Source organism: Melanotaenia boesemani, chromosome 15 (genome assembly GCF_017639745.1).
Source record: "Melanotaenia boesemani isolate fMelBoe1 chromosome 15, fMelBoe1.pri, whole genome shotgun sequence".
Taxonomy (NCBI): domain Eukaryota; kingdom Metazoa; phylum Chordata; class Actinopteri; order Atheriniformes; family Melanotaeniidae; genus Melanotaenia; species Melanotaenia boesemani.
This window is the reverse complement of record NC_055696.1, coordinates 12,544,934-12,566,594: the sequence shown is the minus strand read 5'-3', so window position 1 is coordinate 12,566,594 and position 21,661 is coordinate 12,544,934. Positions and strand designations below refer to the sequence as shown.

The following is a 21,661-nucleotide window of genomic DNA, read 5'->3' as shown; positions in this document are numbered from 1 at the left end:
AAGCCACAAACTAAATTTGTTGTTGTATGGAGGTAGGTTAGGGAGTACATGATGTCATAGAGGGAGAGGTTTATGGTCTGCATCTGAGTTCAGCTATGCTCTTCTGGATGTGAAATAGAAGTTTTATCTCCCTGAACATCCACCTGCTCCAACAGCTCGCATCACAGTCATGGAACCCAGCAAGGCAGTGGAAAATATCTATCTCCTGGTCATCGTCACACTCATCAGTGTTCTTCAGAACGGTGAGAGAAAACATGAGGCAAGCTTTTTAAAATGCTCATAAATGCCTAATTATTGCTTTTTGAATTAGTCCTAATTTGTGTTTTCAGCTTTTTTTGCTCAGAAGGTAGAGAGGGAATGCAAGAGTGAAAACCGCACATCTGCTTTTGAGCGGGTGTCTTGTGCCAAGTAAGTGGCCTTTTTCTCAATGTTCAATTCTTAGTTTATCCAGTGAAATAAATCTTTAAAGGGATGCAACAATGGCTGCCCTGTGTTAAGTTAACTTCCCCCTCTGAATTTTCTGTTTGGTTTTATAATCTGACAAATATGAATTCTATTGCCAGGTAGTCATTTGCCTGAACACAGATAGGAAAATCCTGATAGTGACCTCATTTGAATGCTTAAAAAATGCATTTATTATATCAACTTCTAGTTTAAATATATAGGAAAAATACTACACACATTTGCAGTGAGTGTCTTTGCATGTTCCAAGACCAGAATTACTAAACTTAATTAAATGAAAAAACTTAATCATGTCTCATTCATCAAAGATGAATTAATAAAAGAAAATGAATGAATCAGGTAATGCAGATACAAACACTGCATCCTGTTCATGCTGCCATCACTTTAGATAGTTTTTCACATCTGGCTAAACCTAATCTAATATCTGTAAGTAATCTAAACATCCCAGTATGATGCCCAGTTTTTCCTTTTAGTCCACACGTGAAAACACTCCTGTTTTTGCCAAAGTGTCTGAGCCACATCCTGTCTTTTAGGGATGATTTTAAAAAATAAATTGCCAACATTACCTGATTAAAGGTGCTCCAAACATCTGGTGAGAGTTTAGAATCAAACTCAGTCATGAAGTAAACCGTGTTTTAAGACCCAATCAACTTTAGTTGTGATGTTGTAGATTAATTTATCATAAAGCTCAAACAGTTCGGGTGAATTGTTGACTTATTAGTACATTTGAATAAAGGTTTGGACTTTTTATGGCGTATTGGATTAAAGCAGCTTTGGTGTTAAGCCTCAAGGCTTCGTAGGAGTAATTCTACAAATCTAGCTCAACTTTTCTACGGAAGTTCCCCAAACTCTCCTTGTTAGAAACAATTTAACCTAGAACTCTGCTGGGTTGGTTAAGGAGTGTCAGTGCACAGATATTTTCAGGTTTCCTCCAGGGTTCAGGTTTAGACTGACATTATTTTCCGTAAGCCACTCCTTTGTTTTCTTGACAATGCTTGTGGGTCGTTGATTTGTTGAAAACCAAACCTTTACCCCAGCCTGAGATCTGGAGCGGGAAAGAGGTGTGGCTTTGGATCGCTCCATATTAAAATTAAACAAAGCCTTTGTCTAACTAGGTCTGCATTTATTGGTTCATTTTTCAATCATTTGTCATTGTTGATCTTGATGATTCAGCCGATGGAATGTAGGAAAATAATAATAAACAGTAAAATAACAACACATGTCACCAATTCCCTGAAACTAAGCAGGCAGAAATGCAAATGATTGCTTAAATAAACAGACTTGGACCTATTTATTGACTCCCTGGCTGTTCCTTTACTGCATCTCTCTCCTCATGTTTCATGTCTATTTCTAATGTGACACTTACCTAAAGAGATTTAACATAAAAAATAATAAAAAAAATTTGAGGAATGTACATCCTTTTTTTTTATTCATGTAGTTGGCTTGTAAAGAATGATGTTTTTCTGAATACTTGTGGAACGGGAAAAGGTTTGAGAGATGTGGCTTTGTCCAACATATTGTCCTGATTATTGCAGTTCATTGCAACAGCCAGTCTCTGCTGACATGGAGAGTAGTCAGTTTTTCCTGGCTTTCTGTTTCTGGGCTATGTAGCTCATGTTTTTTGACATCCATAGGATTTTTTTTCCCTCTTCTTTATTTTGTGTTTTGTAGCCACTTCTGCTCTACAGTTGCATAACATTTCCTGATTGCCAAACAGGGCATGGTATAGCTTTACAAGCTGCTTGTAACTGATTTGTGATTGCTTCAGTCTCATTGCAGGCAACTGCCTTTTGATTTGCTAATTTCTGTTCTTGTTTATTTCCAGCCGTAACTGCATGGATGTTTATCCCACTTTCCTGGCCTTAATGTGGTGTGCTGGGCTTTGCCTCAGTCAAGGTAATCATTAAACAGTGGAGAGGATGCAGGCACACATTTGTACTGCAGTTCACGCCCGTATGAGTAAACGAAACAGAGAAGTCAGGTCAAGATTTTTGTGCAATTTGTTTACTGCCTTACATGATTTTGAGTGGCAGTAAATTCACATGTACTTAAGTTTTTCCAAAATCAGAAATATTATTATGCTCCACTCTGGGGCTCAAACAACAACTAGTACTCATTCTAAGTGTAGGTATTCATGGTTTAACACAACAGGAAAGGAAACCAGATACAAACTGTATTCTCCTTAACCTAATAACCTAAATAATCTTCTGATTACTTTGTTCTACAGGGTAGGAGTTTGCCTTCTTTACACAGTAATCCATAAACATTTTAACCCACTTTAAGCACAGAAGTCATGACATTTAGCCTTTTATTTATTACACTTTATCAGCTTTCATTGTTAACCTGATTTTTGTAGCCAGCTTGTTGATCACTGCACAAGCCCCTTAAGCAAGAACTGTTTCTTAACACACTGACATTCTGAGGTGAAAGCAGGTTTGCAAAAAGGTTGACAAGATGGTCCATGTACCCATTGTATGTAGCCCATGGAGAGTTTTTTGGAACCACCTTTATTATTTTTTTCCTTTTCTGTCCTTGGAAGCGCCTGCTGCTTTTGCTGGGATCATCTACCTGCTAGTGAGACAGAAGTACTTTATTGGATACTTGGGACAGACCTCTCAAAGGTAGTCAAATTCAAGTAATCTACTGCATGAACTCAATGTGTTAAGGAGTTCCTGAATTCATTTTTTAAAAATGTACTTCTGCGTAGCACACCGGGCTACCTGTTTGGAAAACGCATAATGAGCTTCCTGTTTCTGATGTGCATCATGGGCATCCTTAACTACCTGATGGGACGCTACTATGGCAGCGACTACAAAGAATACGTAGAAACCATCACCAATGCTGCATCTGCTCTCCTGCTCCTCCCTTAGTTCAGTCGTGCAACTTACCCAATTTTAGGTGATTATATCTGTGTATTTAAAACACATTGCTATTTTTTTGTGTGAAAGCATTTATTGTTATTGTTTAGCAAATATATACATATATAAATACAGTTTTAATGAAGTTTTTTTTTTCTTTTTACACAAAGGTATGCAACCGTTTTTTTAAGCTTAAGTGTCCATTTCAAACTCTTTCACTGCTGTACAACTTCAAACTGAGTGATGTTAAGAAATATTTACTTGTAAAAAATTTCTATTTATACATATTATTTACCTGAATCATTTTTAAGCCATCCAGAATTTGCTTTTCTGTACTCTTCATTGTTTTTCATCCACTGAACAGTGGACAAATCTGGACCTGATAGCTTGTATATTAAAGACCCAACAGTCCCCAAAGGCTCATGAATTCTTCACCTGACATTATGATTTAACAACCAATCTCATCCACTGATCATGTAACTTGTTGATCCATTTTTCTTATGGAGGCTGCTAATGCCACTTAAAACTGAGAAGATGAACTCGACTTTCTCCTCCTCTTCTTCCACAGATAGTTCATGTAAGTGTCAGCTTTAATTATAAAAAACAAACATCAAATTAGCCAGATACCTACTAAAAAGTACAAAAAAAGCCCATCATCATAGCATAAAATATGAATTATTACTGATAATTTACCTTAAATGTCCTTTTGCTGAAACCAAACCAATGTGGGAAATCAAATAATGCATCAGAATAGTAGTTGAGGGTGAAAGAAGTGTCCTTCCACACAGGTTTAACCTTTGTTAGGTTATCAGTGATGAGGTCTTCAGGAATCCAGCTCTCCAGAGCTTCATGCAGGTCAACCTAAATTAAGAAAATGCAACTTTGAATACAGAAATGTACAGCAACTCCCATCCAACCAGTCATCCCAATGCAATCTGACATCAGATTAACAGAATGAACAGAGACACAACAAAGTCCTGCTTACATTGACCCTGTAACTCTCTCCAGCCACAGAGGAGATGGTCCAGTCCAGTCCTTTCTCCATCTGCCACTTGATGAAAGGAGTACTGCCATCGAAGGACACCAAATACTGCTTCAACACTGAAACAGGGTTTGAAGGTATTTTAGGAGAGGGGAATTAGAGGAAAAACCTCCATATACTGTGCTGTCCTTCCACACCCCGCTGCAAACTGATCTCAGGTCTTGAAAAGCCAGCATGAGTCACCTGACCACCACACTACATAGAACTGTAGCCCACAGCTGTAAAATACACAATGAACTCCGACATAAAACTATTCTCTGCAAACTAAAATACCAGCGGTGGTTTGGCGACTTATTTTGTGGGTCTATATAGATGAAAAAAAATAATAATATTTGCTGTTTGGGTAGACGATTACCTCTGACTTCATTTTTGTTGGTCACTGAGAGGTTCTGCTGGCAGGCGGATATCAGCAGATAGATCCTCTTGGACAGCATGACTCTTCTGAAGCTGGTATACTCCCATAAATTATTTACTGTAACTTTTCTGCAATGAAAAACACACGGAAACACATAAATAAACAGACAACAATAATAATAATACGTGCTTTATATATACGCATAATAAGTGCATACTGGTGAGTGTTTCTTACCTTCCCAACGAGTTCTGGAAAACTATCTTCCCGATGCGGGAACTGGAAATCGTCGATCAGCACCAGACTCTCCTCATCGTTGCTTTGTGGACTCGGTAACCCGAGCCCGAGAGTCTCCACGGAGAAACCAACAGGTGGTTTTCTCAGAAACGCCTCCACTTCTGTCACCAATCATCGTGTTGAAGGACATCGTGTTAGTAGTCATTACGCCACGTTTCCTACTGCCGCTCCTCTGCCTCCGCTTCTTATGAAGCTCAAGCTTTAAGTACAGCGTGCTGTGTAGACCCGGGACTACTTCCGGTTTCCATCAGCAAACATATATATATATATATATATAGATAGATAGATAGATAGATAGATAGATAGATAGATAGATAGATAGATAGATAGATAGATAGATAGAATAGATAGATAGATAGAACTAGAAACAAGCCTAATAGTTTATAAAATAAACAAGAACGAAAAAAAAAAATTAAAAAGTATTATTTTTTTTATGTATGTGTGTGTTATTTGTTATTATAAAGGTAAAACCTCACACTTTAAATAAAAATTGCAATGAATATTCAAAGAAAAAACAATACAGTAAATTGACTGAAAGAGTACAAGTTTGGATGTAGTTAATTAGTTCTGCTGTGCGAAAATGCAACAATGATAGCAGGCACTACATTTCACTAAACACAGCAACAGTTTAGAAAACATCATTAGAAAAAACACCAGCTAAATAGAAAATATTTCGTCAAACTCATTTGATTGTTGAGTAATTGTGTTGGGTCTAGAAAATTGTTGATTGGGCCGCCAACTAGTTTTGTTACTAGTTTTGTAACACGTTTTTTCTCTTGTCTCGCCACATTTGTATGTGGAACAACAACTACAGCTACAGATCAAGTCTACAAGTAAGTCTTGATAATACAAGTCAGAAAATGCAAGCAAGTACAAAACATTTATCCACATTTTAAATAAAAATTTACTAGTAATTTTCAAACTTGCAGAATTAATCTACCTGTAGATTTTATGCTTGTTACACTAACGCATACTGAGATACAAGTTCCCAAACTGGAAGGAGGTGTAACTTGTCAGGATAGAAAGCTTTTGTGGAATAAGCGGCACAGCTAAAAGTGTGAGTAGTGCCCCAAAAATATGCCAAAATCCTCTGCAATTTCCTCCTGTTGATATTCAATCTTGTTTTTAACTGAAAGTACCTGCCAAGTGTGTGTCAGTCACACACAGTGGCACCTATTAATAGACAGATATATCATAATGAGATTCTGAAGTTAGTGGCTATCCCGTATCTCCAGATTCTGGGACCTAACTCCATCCTCCAGGATGACAACACTCTTCCCTCTACTCATGTTTCAGAATGTATAACATTCTGAGGTGTGATAAACATTGAAATGCATATATACTTTATCTATAAATGTGTATCAACAATCAGTGTTTCTTTAGTCCTGATTTTCTAGTCACACTACAGTGTTTTAGCCACGAAGTGTCTGTGCTGACATTGAACAAATGGTGCTGCTCAACTCTAATCAAAATCATATCACACATGCCCCTATGCCAGGTTTTTATTGCTCTCTAAAATGGCTATAACTGTAATGGAGTGATATCTCAGGAGTACAGCCTGTTCGCATGTACCTGATTCTCAATAGCTGATGTTACATCACTTTATCTGCACAAATTGCATCAGGGGTTTCACAAAAAAAGGAGCCTATTTAAGATATATAGCCAAGAGGTCCATGTTCAGCATCTGTGGTGGAGAGTTGTTTGTTCTAAATGTCTTCCCTAATCTACAGGACTAAACAAGAAAAGAGAGGCAGAAAGAAAGAAAAGAAATAGTGAGGTTTTTTTATTGCTACCTGTCTGTAACTGCTGACAAAAGAAAACCTAAGGTAGTGTCACAATCAGAGCATTTAAACGTCACACTTCACATATCACAGTTTGAATATTTTTATTGATTTATTTTCGGTTTATTGCACAGCTAACTTATGTAACTTATGATCGAAGTGTGACTCACAGCATCGGCCCTTGAGTCTGTATGTGCTTTCAGATCAGCTTTAACAGAAGATATATGCTCCTCACTCAATATTTGATCAATTTTGTGTTTGTGTAATGTTGGTCAGCAGAAACACTCAGGTAGATTCTGCCTTTTAAACTATAATAATAATAATAATAATAATAATATTAAATCTTTATGTGTATAGCACTTTTAAAAAACAAGGTATAAAAAGTGCTGAACAACACACAGCAAAGTAAGGTAATAAAATCAACAAAGAAAAGACACATGCATGAGTACATTTTGAAAATAAATAAAGTAAATAAAAATATTATAAAAAAAAAAAAAAAAAAAAAAAAAGCCAGTCGATAAAAGTGTGTTTTAAGAAGTGACTTAAAAGATGAAACTGATGGTGCCAGCCTTATCTCCTCAGGCAGGTCGTTCCAGAGTCGAGGGGCTTTGACCGAAAAAGCTCGGTCACCTCTGGTCTTGAGTTTCGACCCTGGCACAGCTAAAAGGGACCTGCCAGAGGATCTAAGGCTGCGGGGAGGCTCGTAGGGTGTCAGTAACTCTGTAATGTAGCCGGGTGCCAGACCTAAACGAGCTTTAAAAGTAATTAGTAAAACTTTAAAATCAATTCTGGAACGTACAGGAAGCCAGTGCAATGAGGCTAAAACAGGATAATATGTTGTCTTCTGCTAAACCAGTGAGAAGCCTAGCTGCTGCGTTTTGAACAAGTTGGAGGCGAGAGAGGGATTTATTGTCAAGACTGGAGAGGAGGAGTTGCAGTAATCAAGTCTGGAGAAAATGAGTGCATTGATAACTTTTTCTAAATCGGGCCGGGAGAGGACAGGTTTGATTTTACTGATGGTGCGGAGGTGAAGGGAAACAGGACTGGGTGACTTTTTTGATATGAAGATGAAAATTAAGATTGGAATCAAATATGACACCTAGGTTTCTGGCAGAGGGGGTGATGTTAGAAGAGAGAGGACTGAGACTGTCTCCAATATGGGCGGTGGAGTGAGGAGGGCTGATTAAGATAATTTCAGATTTAGAACTGTTTGAGTTGTAGAAAGTTTTGTGCCATCCAACTGTTTCACATCATTGAAACACTCTAAACAGCAGCTATGTGTCCCCTGGTCTCAGTGGAAGGTATATCTGTGTGTCGTCTGCATAACAGTGGAAGGACGCGTTATGGCGGACTATAACGTGTCCTAGGGGGAGCATATAAATAGAGAACAAAATGGGACCTAGAATAGAGCCTTGTGGTACACCACAGGCAATGGGGGCAGAGAAGGAAGTAAAATTACCTATGGTGACCGCAAAGGTTCTATCTAAAAGATAAGAATAAAACCATTCAAGTGAAGTCTGTGATGCCAACCCAGGTTTTAAGATGATCAATTAAAATAGCGTGATCAACTGTATCAAATGCAGCACTCAAATCTAAAAGAATTAAAATGATGTTCTCTCCTCTATCTGAGGCTAAAAGAAGGTCATTAGAGACTTTGAGGAGAGCCGTTTCAGTGCTGTGTAGTGCTTTAAAACCAGACTGATTAAAACAAGGATGGACAACACCTTCTGACAAGGACAGGTTAATGAAGGATAAAATGATGGGCCCAGCTGTGCTAAAAACATCTTTGAGGAATTTGGTGGGTATGACATCAAGACTGCATGTGGTTGTTTTCATGTGAGATAAAACATCAGCTAAAGAGGAGAGAGAAAAAGGAGTAAAATTAGTAACACAATTAAAACACTTGGGAAATTCTCTTCTTACAGTTATGGTGTGACTCGGAGCAATTATTTGATTTCTTATGTCACTGATCTTTTTAACAAAGTGATTTAAAAACAGTTCACACAGTTCTGTGGATGCATCATTAAAATGACAGGGCTTGGGGTTAGTAATTGAGTCTAAAACCTTAAATAAAACTCTTGGATTGGATTGACTTTGTGTAATAATGTTAGAATAAAAAGCTGTCCTCGCTTCTTTGACTGCTTGTTGATAGGATTTAAGACTTTCTGTCCATGCGAGATAAAATACATTTAGCCTGGTCTTTTTCCATCTTCTCTCATTTTGCCTGCAAATCCTCTTTAACAATTGGGTGTGTTCATTGAGCCAGGGTTGGGAAATGAAGTTAGGCTTTCTCTCTTTAAAAGGAGCAACAATATTAAAAATAGAGTTTGAGGTTTGACAAAAAGAAGAGACCAGCTCTACCAGGCTAAAAATATGTGAAACTATGCTTAGTTTTGCCCCTACCAGCCTGAACTGTTGATTCAAGGTAGGATGGATCCATGCTTTCATGCTGTTTATGCCAAATTCATCCCTTCCATATTAATGTCACAGCTGAAGTGGAGACTCATCAGACCATAACATTTTTCCAATTTACTATTGCCTAATTTGGGTGAATCTGCGTGAGTTGCATCCTGGGTCTCCTGTTCTTATCTTTTTTTTTTTTATTATTATTACTCAAGAAGCCCAGGTCCAGCAGTGCCAGTTTTTTGTTCTCTAACGCTAGTGTCAGTACCTTTCAGGCACTAATGAGAAATTTGATGTATAGATTTATCTGTCGCTTGAACAACTCTGAAAACAGCCTTGTCCTGATGCTGGTGAATCCTAGTTTTAGTACAGTTCGTTACCAGTCTTCTCTGTGGAAACACTGGTATAAGTGTCTTTTATAACTGTTGTTGTTGTTGTGTTTGTTTGATGTTTCTTTTTGGACCTTGAGTCTGACAAATAAAGATGATGATGATGATGATGATTATTATTATTATTATTACCGGCGCCTTTTTATCATCCATCTAGAAACACTCTTCTTGTGATATCAAAAAAGCATTTTCATCCTGATAGCTATTTGTGTTAACAAGTGGTGAGTGAGGTGTAAATCGACAGTCGCTCGCGTACTGTCCGCTAGAGGTCGCCACAGTTCCACATTAACATTCACTTCAAGCAAGCAGTCTGACTGCTGAACTAGTTCAGGAATGTAGTGAACTAATTTCTTTTCTGTGATTAAACCATCACCCGCGGGAGTCATGTCTCGCTACGTTGAGGTAAACGGATGCAACCTGGTCACTATCCTTCTCCTTTGTTTAGGTAAGTGGAAGGAATGCTTTGCCAACACACTACCCATCGGTGCTAGCTTACCCGCTAAATAAAGTTGGATATACTCCGCTTTTAACGACCGGAAACGGGATTGTTTAATATTCCAAAGTAACACTGACCATAATATAAAGATAGAATATATGATTTAATCTCTTCAGTCATGTGATATAGAATTCTGTAGCTTATTTTTAGTCAACCAACGTATTCACCACATAGTAATTGTTAAGCTACAGAATGCGCCGAGTTCTTTTCCTTTTTACTTTGAAAATCTAAACGGGAAGCAAATGCTAAACAGTATTAACTTGATGCAGTACAATTTTTACAGCATTTTTTTCCAATCTATTCTAGTTTTCAGATTTTTACTAAGACATTTCGGAAAAAGTAGCGCTGCATCTGACATGTTCAGTTATTTTTTTATTTATTTTTATTTTTTATATATTTCTCATTTATTTGTAAAAATGTGCTCAGATTATATTTACTGTTTTCTTCCAAGATCTATGTGATTCATTTATATTCAATTTCTTATAAAATGACCTTCTTTTGTACCTTAGGAGTGCACCCCTATTGTGACTGTGCCAGTTCTCTTGTTGCCACAATATGATATGGAAAACACAAATATCCTGCCATGATTACCTTGACTTTGATTTGATAGCAGAGTATGAATTTGAAATACGTAATGTCAATATTTAATGTCAACAAGGGATTGTAGAAACTGAACTATCTTAAATAGAATCTTATTGAACTGAATTAGATTATTATTTTGCAATGAGCAGAATTATTTTTAGATGATCCACAGAAAAGGGACTATGAAAATATACAGTCCCATTAAAATTCTAAAATAAAATAATAAAATTATTACATAAGACTAAAAATATACACATAAAATAATAAAAAACACACTATCATATACCATTAAAAGATACACTTTTGCAGAGTTCAGGGCAAAGTGCATACATAGTAGAAATGGTTATAGTACAAACAGCAGTTGCATTAAAGTGCTGTATGTACATTATGGTTGCTGGACTTATTAAGGACATTTATTTTCCTTGGCACAAAGCTGTCATTCAGTCTTGAGGTCAGAGTCTAGAATACTGTAGTATTTACCCAATGGCAGCAGTTCAAAGAGGTTGTGATATGGGTGTGTTGGGTCATTGCAGATGTTAAGACAGCATGTGTTGTAGATATCCTCCAGACCTGGAAGTTGTGCTACGACGATCCTCTCAGCTCTTGTTACTGCCCGCTGTATTTCTTTCTGGTCAGCTGCAGTGTAAATGTGGAACAGATGCAGTTGGTCAGGATGCTTTTTGTGTTGCAGCGATGGTAGGAGGGCAGCACCTGCTGAGTAAGGCCAGATTTTTTTATTCAGTATTCCTATTGCTTCTTTAGCAAAGCAACAGTGTTAAATGTCTGTGAAAGATCATCGGGTTATCTTTAATCATAATTAGTATCAGTTAGAGGTTGATGTCAGTTAACATACAAGAGAAAATTAGTGCATAAAATCAAATAATTGTGTGCAAGCCTAAGCTCAACACTTGTAATCATGTGGAAAAAAGGAAGTCTTATCTGAACCTTTTTAAGAGATGGCGTCAACTTTTCTGGGCTCGGAGGCATCTGAGATAGACCATCACACAATGGAAACATGTGTGGTGGAAGGGCTTGGAGTTATAACTATAAACAATACAACTTTTTCTTATAGTACAACAGCCCTCTTCAGTAAAACGTTAATGTGTTACACCTTGGTATAAAAAGCTAGCAGATTATTAACCGCAGTTAAATTTAATTCAGATCAGCTTTATTTGTATAGTGCCTATTCACAACAAAGTCATCTCAGGGCATAAAATCAATTCCAGCCAATTCATTGTGATCCAGTCAGTGTTCATGCAAGCCAAATCGTAAAAAATAATAGCCTAGCTAAGGAAAGTCGGTTCCTGTTGGACCTTCTTAGCTTTATTTCATCTTTTGTAAAAATTGACACGTTTAACATTGCACATACCGCCTTTTCATATTGAGCCATATCATCTGGAGCTTTTCCTGGTTTCAAAGTCTTTTTGTTGTTTCCATACAATTAAAGCCCTATCTCATTTAGATAATAAAAGAGCTCAAAACTGCAGCTAGTGAACCTGCTATCACTGAGGCTTGTACCATTTATGCCATTCGGTTACAAATATTCCAAGACAGTAAAAGTTAGCTAAAAGTTAAGACATAACCAGTCAAAAGTTTGGACACACTTGCCCATTGGATATAATGGGCAAGTGTGCCCAAACCTTTGACTGGGTTCTGTATGCATTGGCAGGGAAATAGTTATTGATAAATTGGGTTTAAAATAATATTTAATGCATGTCAGAAAAGCTGACTGTAACATTTTGGCCTTTTTTTCCCTTGTGGCATCAAGGCCCCTCAACTGGAGAAAAACACATAAGTCATGCTCATGTAAGTGTTGAACCGCAGATTTTATTTGTGATTATAATTCATCATGAGGCTCAGTGGTGTGTCTGAACTAACAAGAATCCTTGTGACTCCCTGTAGCCAGAACACCAGGAGCAACCTGGACACAAATCTGTGGGTAAGTGAGACGTTTAGTTGTAGATCTTATGTTGGGTGACCTGTTATTTCCTTTAAATCAGGCAAAACTGACTTTATTGCTTTTGGCTCTAAAGGAGTCAGAAATTCAGTTCTCTAGAGTAGCTTTCCCAAACTGGGGGTCCCAAGATAATTTCAAGGGGTCACCAGATCATTGTAAAAAGAAATATAGCCACTAACTTACATTATCTTGGGGGCTGTGGCTTTAAAAAGTTTGGGAACTACAGTTTTAGAGCATCCTGTCCCAAAGCAATTCTGAAAAACTGGTCTACATCTATGCTGGGCCACTAAGTTCTTGAAAATCTTTTAGTTAGTTGAAAATGCTTCAGTCACAGCCAAGACATTTCTCCTGTAAAGTCAGCTTACTATAAAATTTAGCATAGAATTTAAAATCCTTCTTATCCTGTGGCCTATAAAGCCCTTAACGGCATAGCTCTGTCCCACCTTAAAGAGTTATTGCTCCTTACAAGCTGACAGGAACTCTCTGTGGTCAGAGAACAGATTTACTAGGTGGAGGCAGAACATTTAGTTTTCAGGCTTAGTTTATGCATATTGGCAGCATTGTAATTTTCCAAACCAGGCTTTTGGATTTATTGCCTGAAAGGTTTGCTGTAGACTTTAAATGGCATCTGGTGGAAGGAGGAAGGGCTTAGGATCAGCACAATAATTAACATTTTAGGAAATTAATCTTTTCTTGTTTTTATTGAAAGTTGGATAATAAAACTAAAGTTTCCTAAGATGGCATAGATATAGGAAATTCTTTACTGTTAACTAGTTCCTTCATATCTTATCTACAGTGCAGATGTTTGCGGTGATAATTATAAAATTAGCTTACATTAATTAAAAATTGTCAGGCGAGCCAGAGGGAGAAGCCAGACACAAACACAGGTACAAAGCCAAAGTGTTTAATTAAGCCTCTCACACCAATACCTAGGAAACATAGATAAACAATACTACACAGAGCATCAGTCTGGACAGGGGGTTTATATAGGGCGACGACCAGGTGCAGACTGATGATGATGAAGATGGGATGCAGGTGGGATCCAAGATGGCTGGAACAGAGGGATTCTGGGTAATGTAGTGCTGGGACCGTTGGTTAGAACTCAGGAGAAGTGGAGTGCACTTGAGAAAAAGCTAAAGATAGACATCATACTAATTTAGCTACAATGTGGGCTTAAAAGACTGCTTAACCTTAAAGTAAAATATAAAGAAATCAAAATATGCAAGTACAGAATGTGTCTAAGAGTCACAAGCTGTCTACTATATATTAGATTTAATGGGCATGTACATACATATATACATAAATTTATATGTATATGGGCACATGTTATTATATTTATACTTTAGACTATTGAAGAGGGAGTTAGAGAATTTGACTTGGTTTGTTGGCAGGTAAATTATGTGGAAGGCGACTGGGAATAAATAAGTTTATACGTCTTCCATTCCTGAATTTACAAGTACTGGATTTCCTGTGTTTGCATGTCCACCTGCTTGTTTTCTCTGCTTCTTGTTGTTTGTTTTGGTTTCGTGACATGATAAACTAAAAAAATGTGCCAATTACATAGGACATATGATGGCTACAATAAAGCATGCTTCAGCTCAGTGTAAGGTCAGAAAAAGGTAAACAGCTTGCCTAGATATGAAATTGCCTCAACATCTGTGTTTAATCTAATTTGCCACTTTTTCTATACATTTCTTTTTTTAGGTTTAGAGGAGGTGGTGATAGTGATCCAAAGTCCAGAGGAACTCATTTCATGCCCATCGTGGAAACCAGAGGAAGGCAGAGATTCTGCAGCAGGCAGCAAAACTTGGACAGGTAATGTTTTTTTTTCTGGCTTGTTCTATTTGCTGTTTGTGTCCACACATGTATGTTACACCAAGACAACGAGCCCTACTTGTAACAATAAAGAGGATGTAGTTGTAATTATTCGCTTTGGCTGGATCAGTTTAAATTTAAAATTTTACAACCGCATAGTAAAAAAGAACAAAACCCTTCCATCCTCTACCTAGAAATAATATCTAATAACACACTAACTATTTATCAAACTTCTTAGAGTTACTCTTAAGAGTTGATTTAGAAGTAAAAAAAATCCTTGATAAAAGCTGCACTTAAAAGTTACCTAACAAGTGTCTCACTCACAATTTTAGTGAAGTGTAGAAATTAGTTTTAAGTGTCTCAGAGCGGTGTTACGACAGTACCAGGTGTCGTAAAGGGAATTTTTAGATGACGTCACTTCCAAGTCCGTTGAACCATCTATCTAAGAATTTAGAAATATCTTAGAGAGACATCTAAGTAAACTGTTTAATGGACAATTGGAGTGTATATTTTGACAATAATCAACAAAATATATACATGGACAATGAATAAAAATGTTTTCTAATTTAACTTGTTTTTTTACTTGATGTATGTTTCATGTAAAGCACTTTGAACTGCCTAGTTGCTTAAATGTGCTACAAATAAATGCTCCTTTCCCTTCCTTTCCTTTCCTTTCCTTTCCTTTCCTATTCATGAATTATGCAAATAACTTGAAACCAGTGTGCGGTTAATTTACCTCTATTCTACCACAGTCACAGTCCACATAGCTGAAACCAACATGGAATCAAAAAGAAAAACAAACTTGAAAGAGGATGAGATGCTCCTACTTGTAGACCAAAGAACGGATATCATTAAAGGAAAATTTAGCAAAACACATGCAAGAAGTGAAAAAAGAAACACGTGGGAGGAAATTGCAAACCAACTAAATGCTCACCTGACTCAAATGAAATGAATCCAACAGCGTATGAACAACTCATTAATTTGAGTCGGGTGAGTTAGAGCAGAGACACTGAAAACCTGCTAGATTGCGGACCTTGTAGGACCGAGTTGACTAACCCTGCTCTACAGCAACTCCTAACCACTTACACCTCTGGAGGCCTCTTAAATATGTGGAGGAGTAGAAAGTGCTTCTTAGACTTGAAAAAGTTGATAAATAGCTTTTATTCTTAAGTTTTGGGAGGAGGACTAAATGCACAATTTTCCAGTACTTAGGACTAAAATGGCTCTAAGACACTTGATAAATACGGCCTCTGATCCACAGCTTTTTCAAACACTAGCGTGTTGCTACTGCCAAAAGAGGTTTGATTCTGTCATTTAGTCAAAACATTTACAGATGAATGAGTTTACTGTACTTCTAACTATAGTGATGATTATTATTATTTTGTCCACAATACGGCTTAATTATTCGTTTTTTGGTTGGATTGTTTTTTGGGCATGTTTGTCTGTTTTTAGTAACATGGGAAGTACAATGAAAGACAGCCTCTGGCTTTAGCTCTGGCACATTTAATGTGTTTCTTAACGTGCACTGTTCCTCTCCAATAGATGAATAAAATGATTTAATACCGACTATGTAAAAAAAAAAACAAGAAAAAGAACAGGTGAAACATGAAACTTGATTTAATGATCCTTTTAGTGAATGCAGTGTGCTTGATGGTGTTGCATTTGACTTCATTTGAGGTGTATATGTGATTTTTTAACATGGATTTCTGCATGTTTTGGAATCATACTGGTAACGATAGCTACCAGTATCCATCGTAAACCCCACAAAGTGTTATCCTGTCCACAGACCACACTTTTTTTTAAGGTTTAAGATGGAATTTATTCATTGCTGTGTTTGTTGGGTACCATTAGGTGTCATCCTTGCCACAGAGCCTCACCACCTTTGCCAATGAGAACCAGGCTTCAGTTATTTATCTATTTAATTTTTTTATTTTTGATGATTTGTGCTTGCAAGATGGGTGTGAAAAGCTAATTTGTTTTATATCATCAATGGAATAATAGTGAACAGGTTGTTTATCTTCCTCTGACAGGAAGTGTTGTTTTCAAAGTAAAGAGACAGTCGTGTATGGGTTTTAGATTCTTCGGTTTCTTCTAATTAAAATTAAAAAAGCATCCTTTAATGAAAAACTGGCAGAAGGCGCTCAGCAGGGGCTCTGTGGAAAGATTTCTAGACTAACATTAAAAATCAGATATATCTGCCCACATTGTGAAGTATTTAAAATCTTTATTTCCCTCCACTAAATCATTTTACCCATTTTCTGACGCGATTCACTTTTACCAAGCTGTGGTCAAGACGGGAGCTATGTAGCTGCTTATGTGATCAAAATAATTTGGGCAGCACAACACAGAGTCTATGGAACAGCTTGGCACCAGTGGAAGGAGGGAATGGAGCCCATTGAGTTTAAGTCTCTAATTAACCTTAATGGAAAATTAAACATCATGGTTGCAGCAGTGACTCATTTTCTGAGCTGTGACTCAGAAAACATTTTGTTTGATTGAATTCCTTTTAATACGCGCTCTCTTTAAGCCGGTGCCATCTGCATTCACAGCGCAGGTTCTAAACACATGCAGGCACCTGGAAAAAGCTTCCGAGATGTTGTCTGTGAGAACATCAGTCAGTCAGTGTTGTGCAGTAAAATACTGGAAAAAGTGACTCAAATATGGCATTTCTTTAATTATTTTCTTAGTGAATATGTAGCTGATGGTTTACCAGCTTCATCCTGAGAAACAGAAAGAAAATTATGTGAGTTTAGCTTTTATAATTTCAGTTTGATGTACTCAGAAAAAATGTTTGTACCATTGTCTTAGTGTCAAGTGTATGTACATGTCCAGTATGTAAACATTCTGGATTATAGCTCAAAGTTAATTTCCATTCATCGTGTGATGGGGCTGGCAACCTGCCTCTGGCTGCTGTGATCCTTTAGGATACAGGGTTGTAATCCTAGAGTCTTAGTGCAAAAAGTTGCTCCTAGTGGCCAAATTTTAAGAAAATCTTTAGATGATGTTTTCTTAGAATTTCCCCGGAAAGTTAAAGAGTAGATCCTAGTAAAGATAAAGGGTTGCCTAAAGAAATTTCAACTCTTAAGAGAGCTTCTAAGGTGGAGAGATCGGTTAAGAGCAGGGAAAGGACATTTAAGAGACTGGGTGAAAATTGTGGAGCAGAAAAGGCAGGGTGAATTATTCTCCAAACCACTAGATGACGGTGAATTAATTAGAGATGCGCGTAATAGATGGGATTGTGGCAGGAATCGCATTCGTGGTTGTGAAATCTACCTCTCAAAACATTTTAATGCTCAATGACCGACTAGTCAGACAGCAAACACTGTTCCTCTGCGGTCCAGTTGGGTTTTTTAAATCTTTCTTCCTCTGTTGCTGTTCAACTTGGTTTGTGGAAGATTGAATGCCAATCCATAACACTGCTTCTTATAGGGCAGATCAGTAGTCACAAACAGATGGAAGCTGAGCCATTTTACCCTCGTTAATACAAAAGTGGAGCTGAAAAGCTGAAAGTGCAAAAAATTGCCAGCATGGTGAATAAATGTAAGCAATGTGAATACTGTGCAAGTGGGCCTGAGTGTCTACACGTTCTGTAGGATCATTTTCAAAGTATAGCTAGTTTGGTGCTCTCTGAGAGGATTCTCAGGGGCCACAGAATATAGATGGATGGATTAAATAAAATACACTAGGAGGAGGCGAATTAAGCAAACCTTTTATCTCCCAAATCCAGTCTTATTAGCAGAACATGGCATAATAGATTCAGCTTGAATATAATCAGTATTTAAGATAAATAATTCCACTGTAGATTTCAATCTGTTTCAATTTAAAATATCATTTAAAAGTTGCATCACTTTCATTGATAGGCTTTGTTTAAGAAGATAAAAGGTTTGTTCAGTTTTATGAAAATGTCAGATACATCAAAAACAGTTTTTTTCACACGACCATACTTCATTTTAAGACATGCATCTGCATGGTCTACTCAAGGATAAACCGCATTAGGAGTGATGTTTGGTTTTTCCTGTATGATGAACTGAAGCAACCAAAATAAAATAAAAAAAATCTAATTTCCATATTTCCATTGTAGACTATAATACTTAATTTAAAGGTTTTATATTAATTATTCACTCAGAGGAAATGGAACACACTGATACCACTTCACCTCACATCTCTCCAATTTTTTATTTTAGCTTCTCATATTTCTTCTTCTTGATATTACTGTTACTTGGTATTGCTTCATCTACATATCTCTATGTTATTTTGTAGTCTGTGAAAAACGTTTGGTTGGTTAGCCATCCTAAGTGAGTGAAGATATCCAGCATCAGCCAAAGAGTCTCACTTATAATCCTTTTTGTCTTCGCTTTACCACCACCACCTGTTCCTCATTCCCCATCAGCACACCTGTTTCTACTTTGGTGATGCACGGCAGCACTAGTTTCTGTCTTTGTAAAGATGAAGAGGTTGTGTCTCATGTAATGATATGTTTATGTCGACTGAAGGCAGGGTTCAAAAGGTTGCACGCTCTTGTTTTCTTACTGATTTCATTGCTTTTAAAGGGGTTTTGTCACACTAATTCATAATTTTTCTTATGTGGTTGGGATGCTGTTAAGATTTGAGCTTCAGGATTCAATTTTAATTTGATGCTTTGTTTACAGAGATTGATATCAAAATCCTGGCCTAAAATTTCCATGGAAAGATTTAATAACTATGGTGATGAGGCTCATAATTTGTGAGTAGATGAAAATTAGCACTTGCTTTGTTTACATTTGTGCTGCATCTTTTTCGCCTTACTGCCATCTTAGAGTAAAAATTTAGCTGCTTTTTATTGTGCGTGTTTCAAAATAAAACAAATGGTAAAATCATCCTATTATCCTTTTTAATCTTAGGTGAACCTGGACAGAGGTATGGTATAAATTTTTAAGTCTTGTGGGTTTTTTTGTGTCTGTGTGTAGAAATAATGATCATTCTTCATGTGCCAATCACAAATATAATTTTATTCTCTTTTTCTTTTTCTAAAGACCCTGTAAATGATCTCTCATAATTGTCCTATGTGGCAATTATAACACAACTAAATTATTTTAACTATAAGCCAAATTCTATGTAAAAGATAAAAAAAAAAATCTTTGCTTGAACTGACATATTGAGCAATTTACTCCTATTTTTAGGGAGATTTGTTTCTCTTGTATGTTAAAAATAAATCTTTGGATAAATATTAAAATTAACTGTATAAACTCCGCTTGCTGTCACCCTCCAAAGATAATTAACTTATAAAATGTGCTAAAATGGCATGATTCAGTTTTATGCTCCCATCCAGGCTTTATGTTTAGCTAACTGGATGTTGTTGTTTATAATAAATGGTACAAGAGGAGTACAACTTTTTTCTAGCTCATCTGTCTGCTCAAAGAACTCCATGCCACATTTAAACACACAGCAGTACTTACAGTAAATAATTCAGCACAAGAAAGTGTGGGAATTAGTGTTTGGTGAATTATTTCTTTGTTGTAAGCAGCTTCTTGGCAAGAAATCTTATAGGGTAATTCAATCCAGTAAAACATACCAAATTAGTCAATAGCAAAATGAGCTATTTGACGTTGGCAGAGATAATTTGGCAAGTTTTTCATACTCAACTCTGCTGCTCATCCCTCAAATGCATTTTCATTACAGAGTGGGTGCTGTTTAAAAGGCCAATCAAATGTCCCTACTCTTTGTGGTACGTTTATACAATGTGGGGTTCAGTATCTCGCCTAAGGGGGAGGAAGTAAGGAATAAATCAACCAACTTTACATTTGATTACTCTTATTCCTCAGCTACAGCCACTCCACTCAGCCACTCAGTTTATGTTCATGTTTGTCTAATTATTTGTCATCTAGTCAGACTTACTTATATTATGCTCATTAAATTGTCATATTTCTGTATCTTCAAAAGCCGCATGCAGCCTGGAATATCTTCCTCGCTGATGTAAATTTGAAGCCATCACCTTTTAGCCTGAAAGTAGCAGTGAACTGAATCTAATGTGGGGAGATATTCTCTGACTCACAGGAAAGACACTGACTTATGCATTGGACCTATTTTGGCTGTACGAAACATCATTCTCTCTAATTATGTTGGTATCGCTTCTTATGAATAACTGCAGGGAAAAAGTTGGGGACTTTGTCTGCATGAGTTACACAGTAAGGAGCGTGAACCTGGAAATGCTTCTGGCCAAGCTACAATTAAAACTGCACACAGCAGGATGTGAAGGTGTTATTACTCAGCAAATCGGGCTGTTAGGCAGCATGTGGAGGTGGAATTGGCAGATCATTTGTGTCAGTACAGCATGTATTATGTAATCCAAGATGTTGTGCCATGCATTATACATGTGGAAATGACAATCCTGATGGTCTTTGGGTTCTTAGCCTGATGACTGTAGTACTCAAGTGCTGAGGTAAAAATTTTAGTCAATTTATCTGAATATTTTAATCTTAAAACCTTTATCCTTGTATTACTTGCAATATGTTAACATAAGTTGTTTTTTTTTTTCTTTTCTGGTCCCACACTCTTCTTACTGACACTGAAAAAGAGACAAAACCCACAGACCATGCAGATATCACAGTTGTGGTTGATTGGCCTGTTTGGTAACTTTGGATTTATTTGTTGCCATTCTGTGTCTTAGTGGTACCTCTGGCCTCTGCCTGGTAAGCCTTTTTGGTTATACATCCATGCGTACAAAAAATCTCTCAAGTTGGAGTATTTAGCAAAATGTCTGTGATTGCTTAGGACATAATTTCTCCAGTTTAAATAATGCCCGAAGATATGAACTCATGCCATATTAAAGACAAGGATTAGTGAAAAAAAAAAACAAAAAATAAAACTTATAAACGTTGTGACAAATTCTGCTTCGTTCCCTCATAAATCATTTCATGACTGCTCAGTTTTATCATGTGGCCTTCTTAAGCTGTTGGCACCTACTGCACTTTTAACTAAATAATTTAAAATATTTTTGCAGGATGCTAGATTTTTTTCATTGAATACTATGTTAAACATTCTGTTACGACTTTGTACAACTTTGACATTTATAAACAACAGTACTTCTTAGTGGTAAAGTTAATTTGAGCTAATATATTCTAAAACTGTATGAACACATCACATTTCTTATTTGATTCCATTTATGTGTTTTTTTCTCCTCTTTCTTTCTTTGGAGAAACCTATTATAAAAGGACAAAGTTTTGCAGAAATAATTACTGTATGTGTGTT

General features: G+C 36.8%; 3 protein-coding genes across 3 annotated transcripts in view; 2 read left to right on the top strand and 1 right to left on the bottom strand.

Moving 5' to 3' along the window:
* Positions 1-37: 37 nt before the first annotated feature.
* Positions 38-3,460, top strand: LOC121653892 (arachidonate 5-lipoxygenase-activating protein). Its single transcript, XM_042007646.1, has 5 exons — positions 38-242; positions 330-408; positions 2,288-2,358; positions 3,002-3,083; positions 3,170-3,460. Exons 1-5 carry the CDS (start codon positions 170-172, stop codon positions 3,330-3,332), a joined length of 468 nt encoding a protein of 155 aa, XP_041863580.1. The 5' UTR covers positions 38-169; the 3' UTR covers positions 3,333-3,460.
* A 310-nt stretch (positions 3,461-3,770) lies between these two features.
* Positions 3,771-5,212, bottom strand: LOC121653893 (mesenteric estrogen-dependent adipogenesis protein-like). Its single transcript, XM_042007648.1, has 5 exons — positions 4,952-5,212; positions 4,718-4,845; positions 4,306-4,421; positions 4,014-4,181; positions 3,771-3,908 (listed from the first exon to the last, which is right to left on the bottom strand). Exons 2-5 carry the CDS (start codon positions 4,794-4,796, stop codon positions 3,894-3,896), a joined length of 378 nt encoding a protein of 125 aa, XP_041863582.1. The 5' UTR covers positions 4,797-4,845; positions 4,952-5,212; the 3' UTR covers positions 3,771-3,893.
* Positions 5,213-9,880: 4,668 nt separating this feature from the next.
* Positions 9,881-21,661, top strand: part of b3glctb (beta 3-glucosyltransferase b) — a 31,926-nt gene continuing 20,145 nt past the window's right edge. Inside the window, 5 exon segments of the mRNA XM_042009211.1 lie at positions 9,881-10,029; positions 12,431-12,468; positions 12,565-12,601; positions 14,324-14,355; positions 14,357-14,434. Coding sequence (XP_041865145.1) covers positions 9,969-10,029; positions 12,431-12,468; positions 12,565-12,601; positions 14,324-14,355; positions 14,357-14,434 — 246 coding nt within the window. The 5' untranslated portion in view covers positions 9,881-9,968.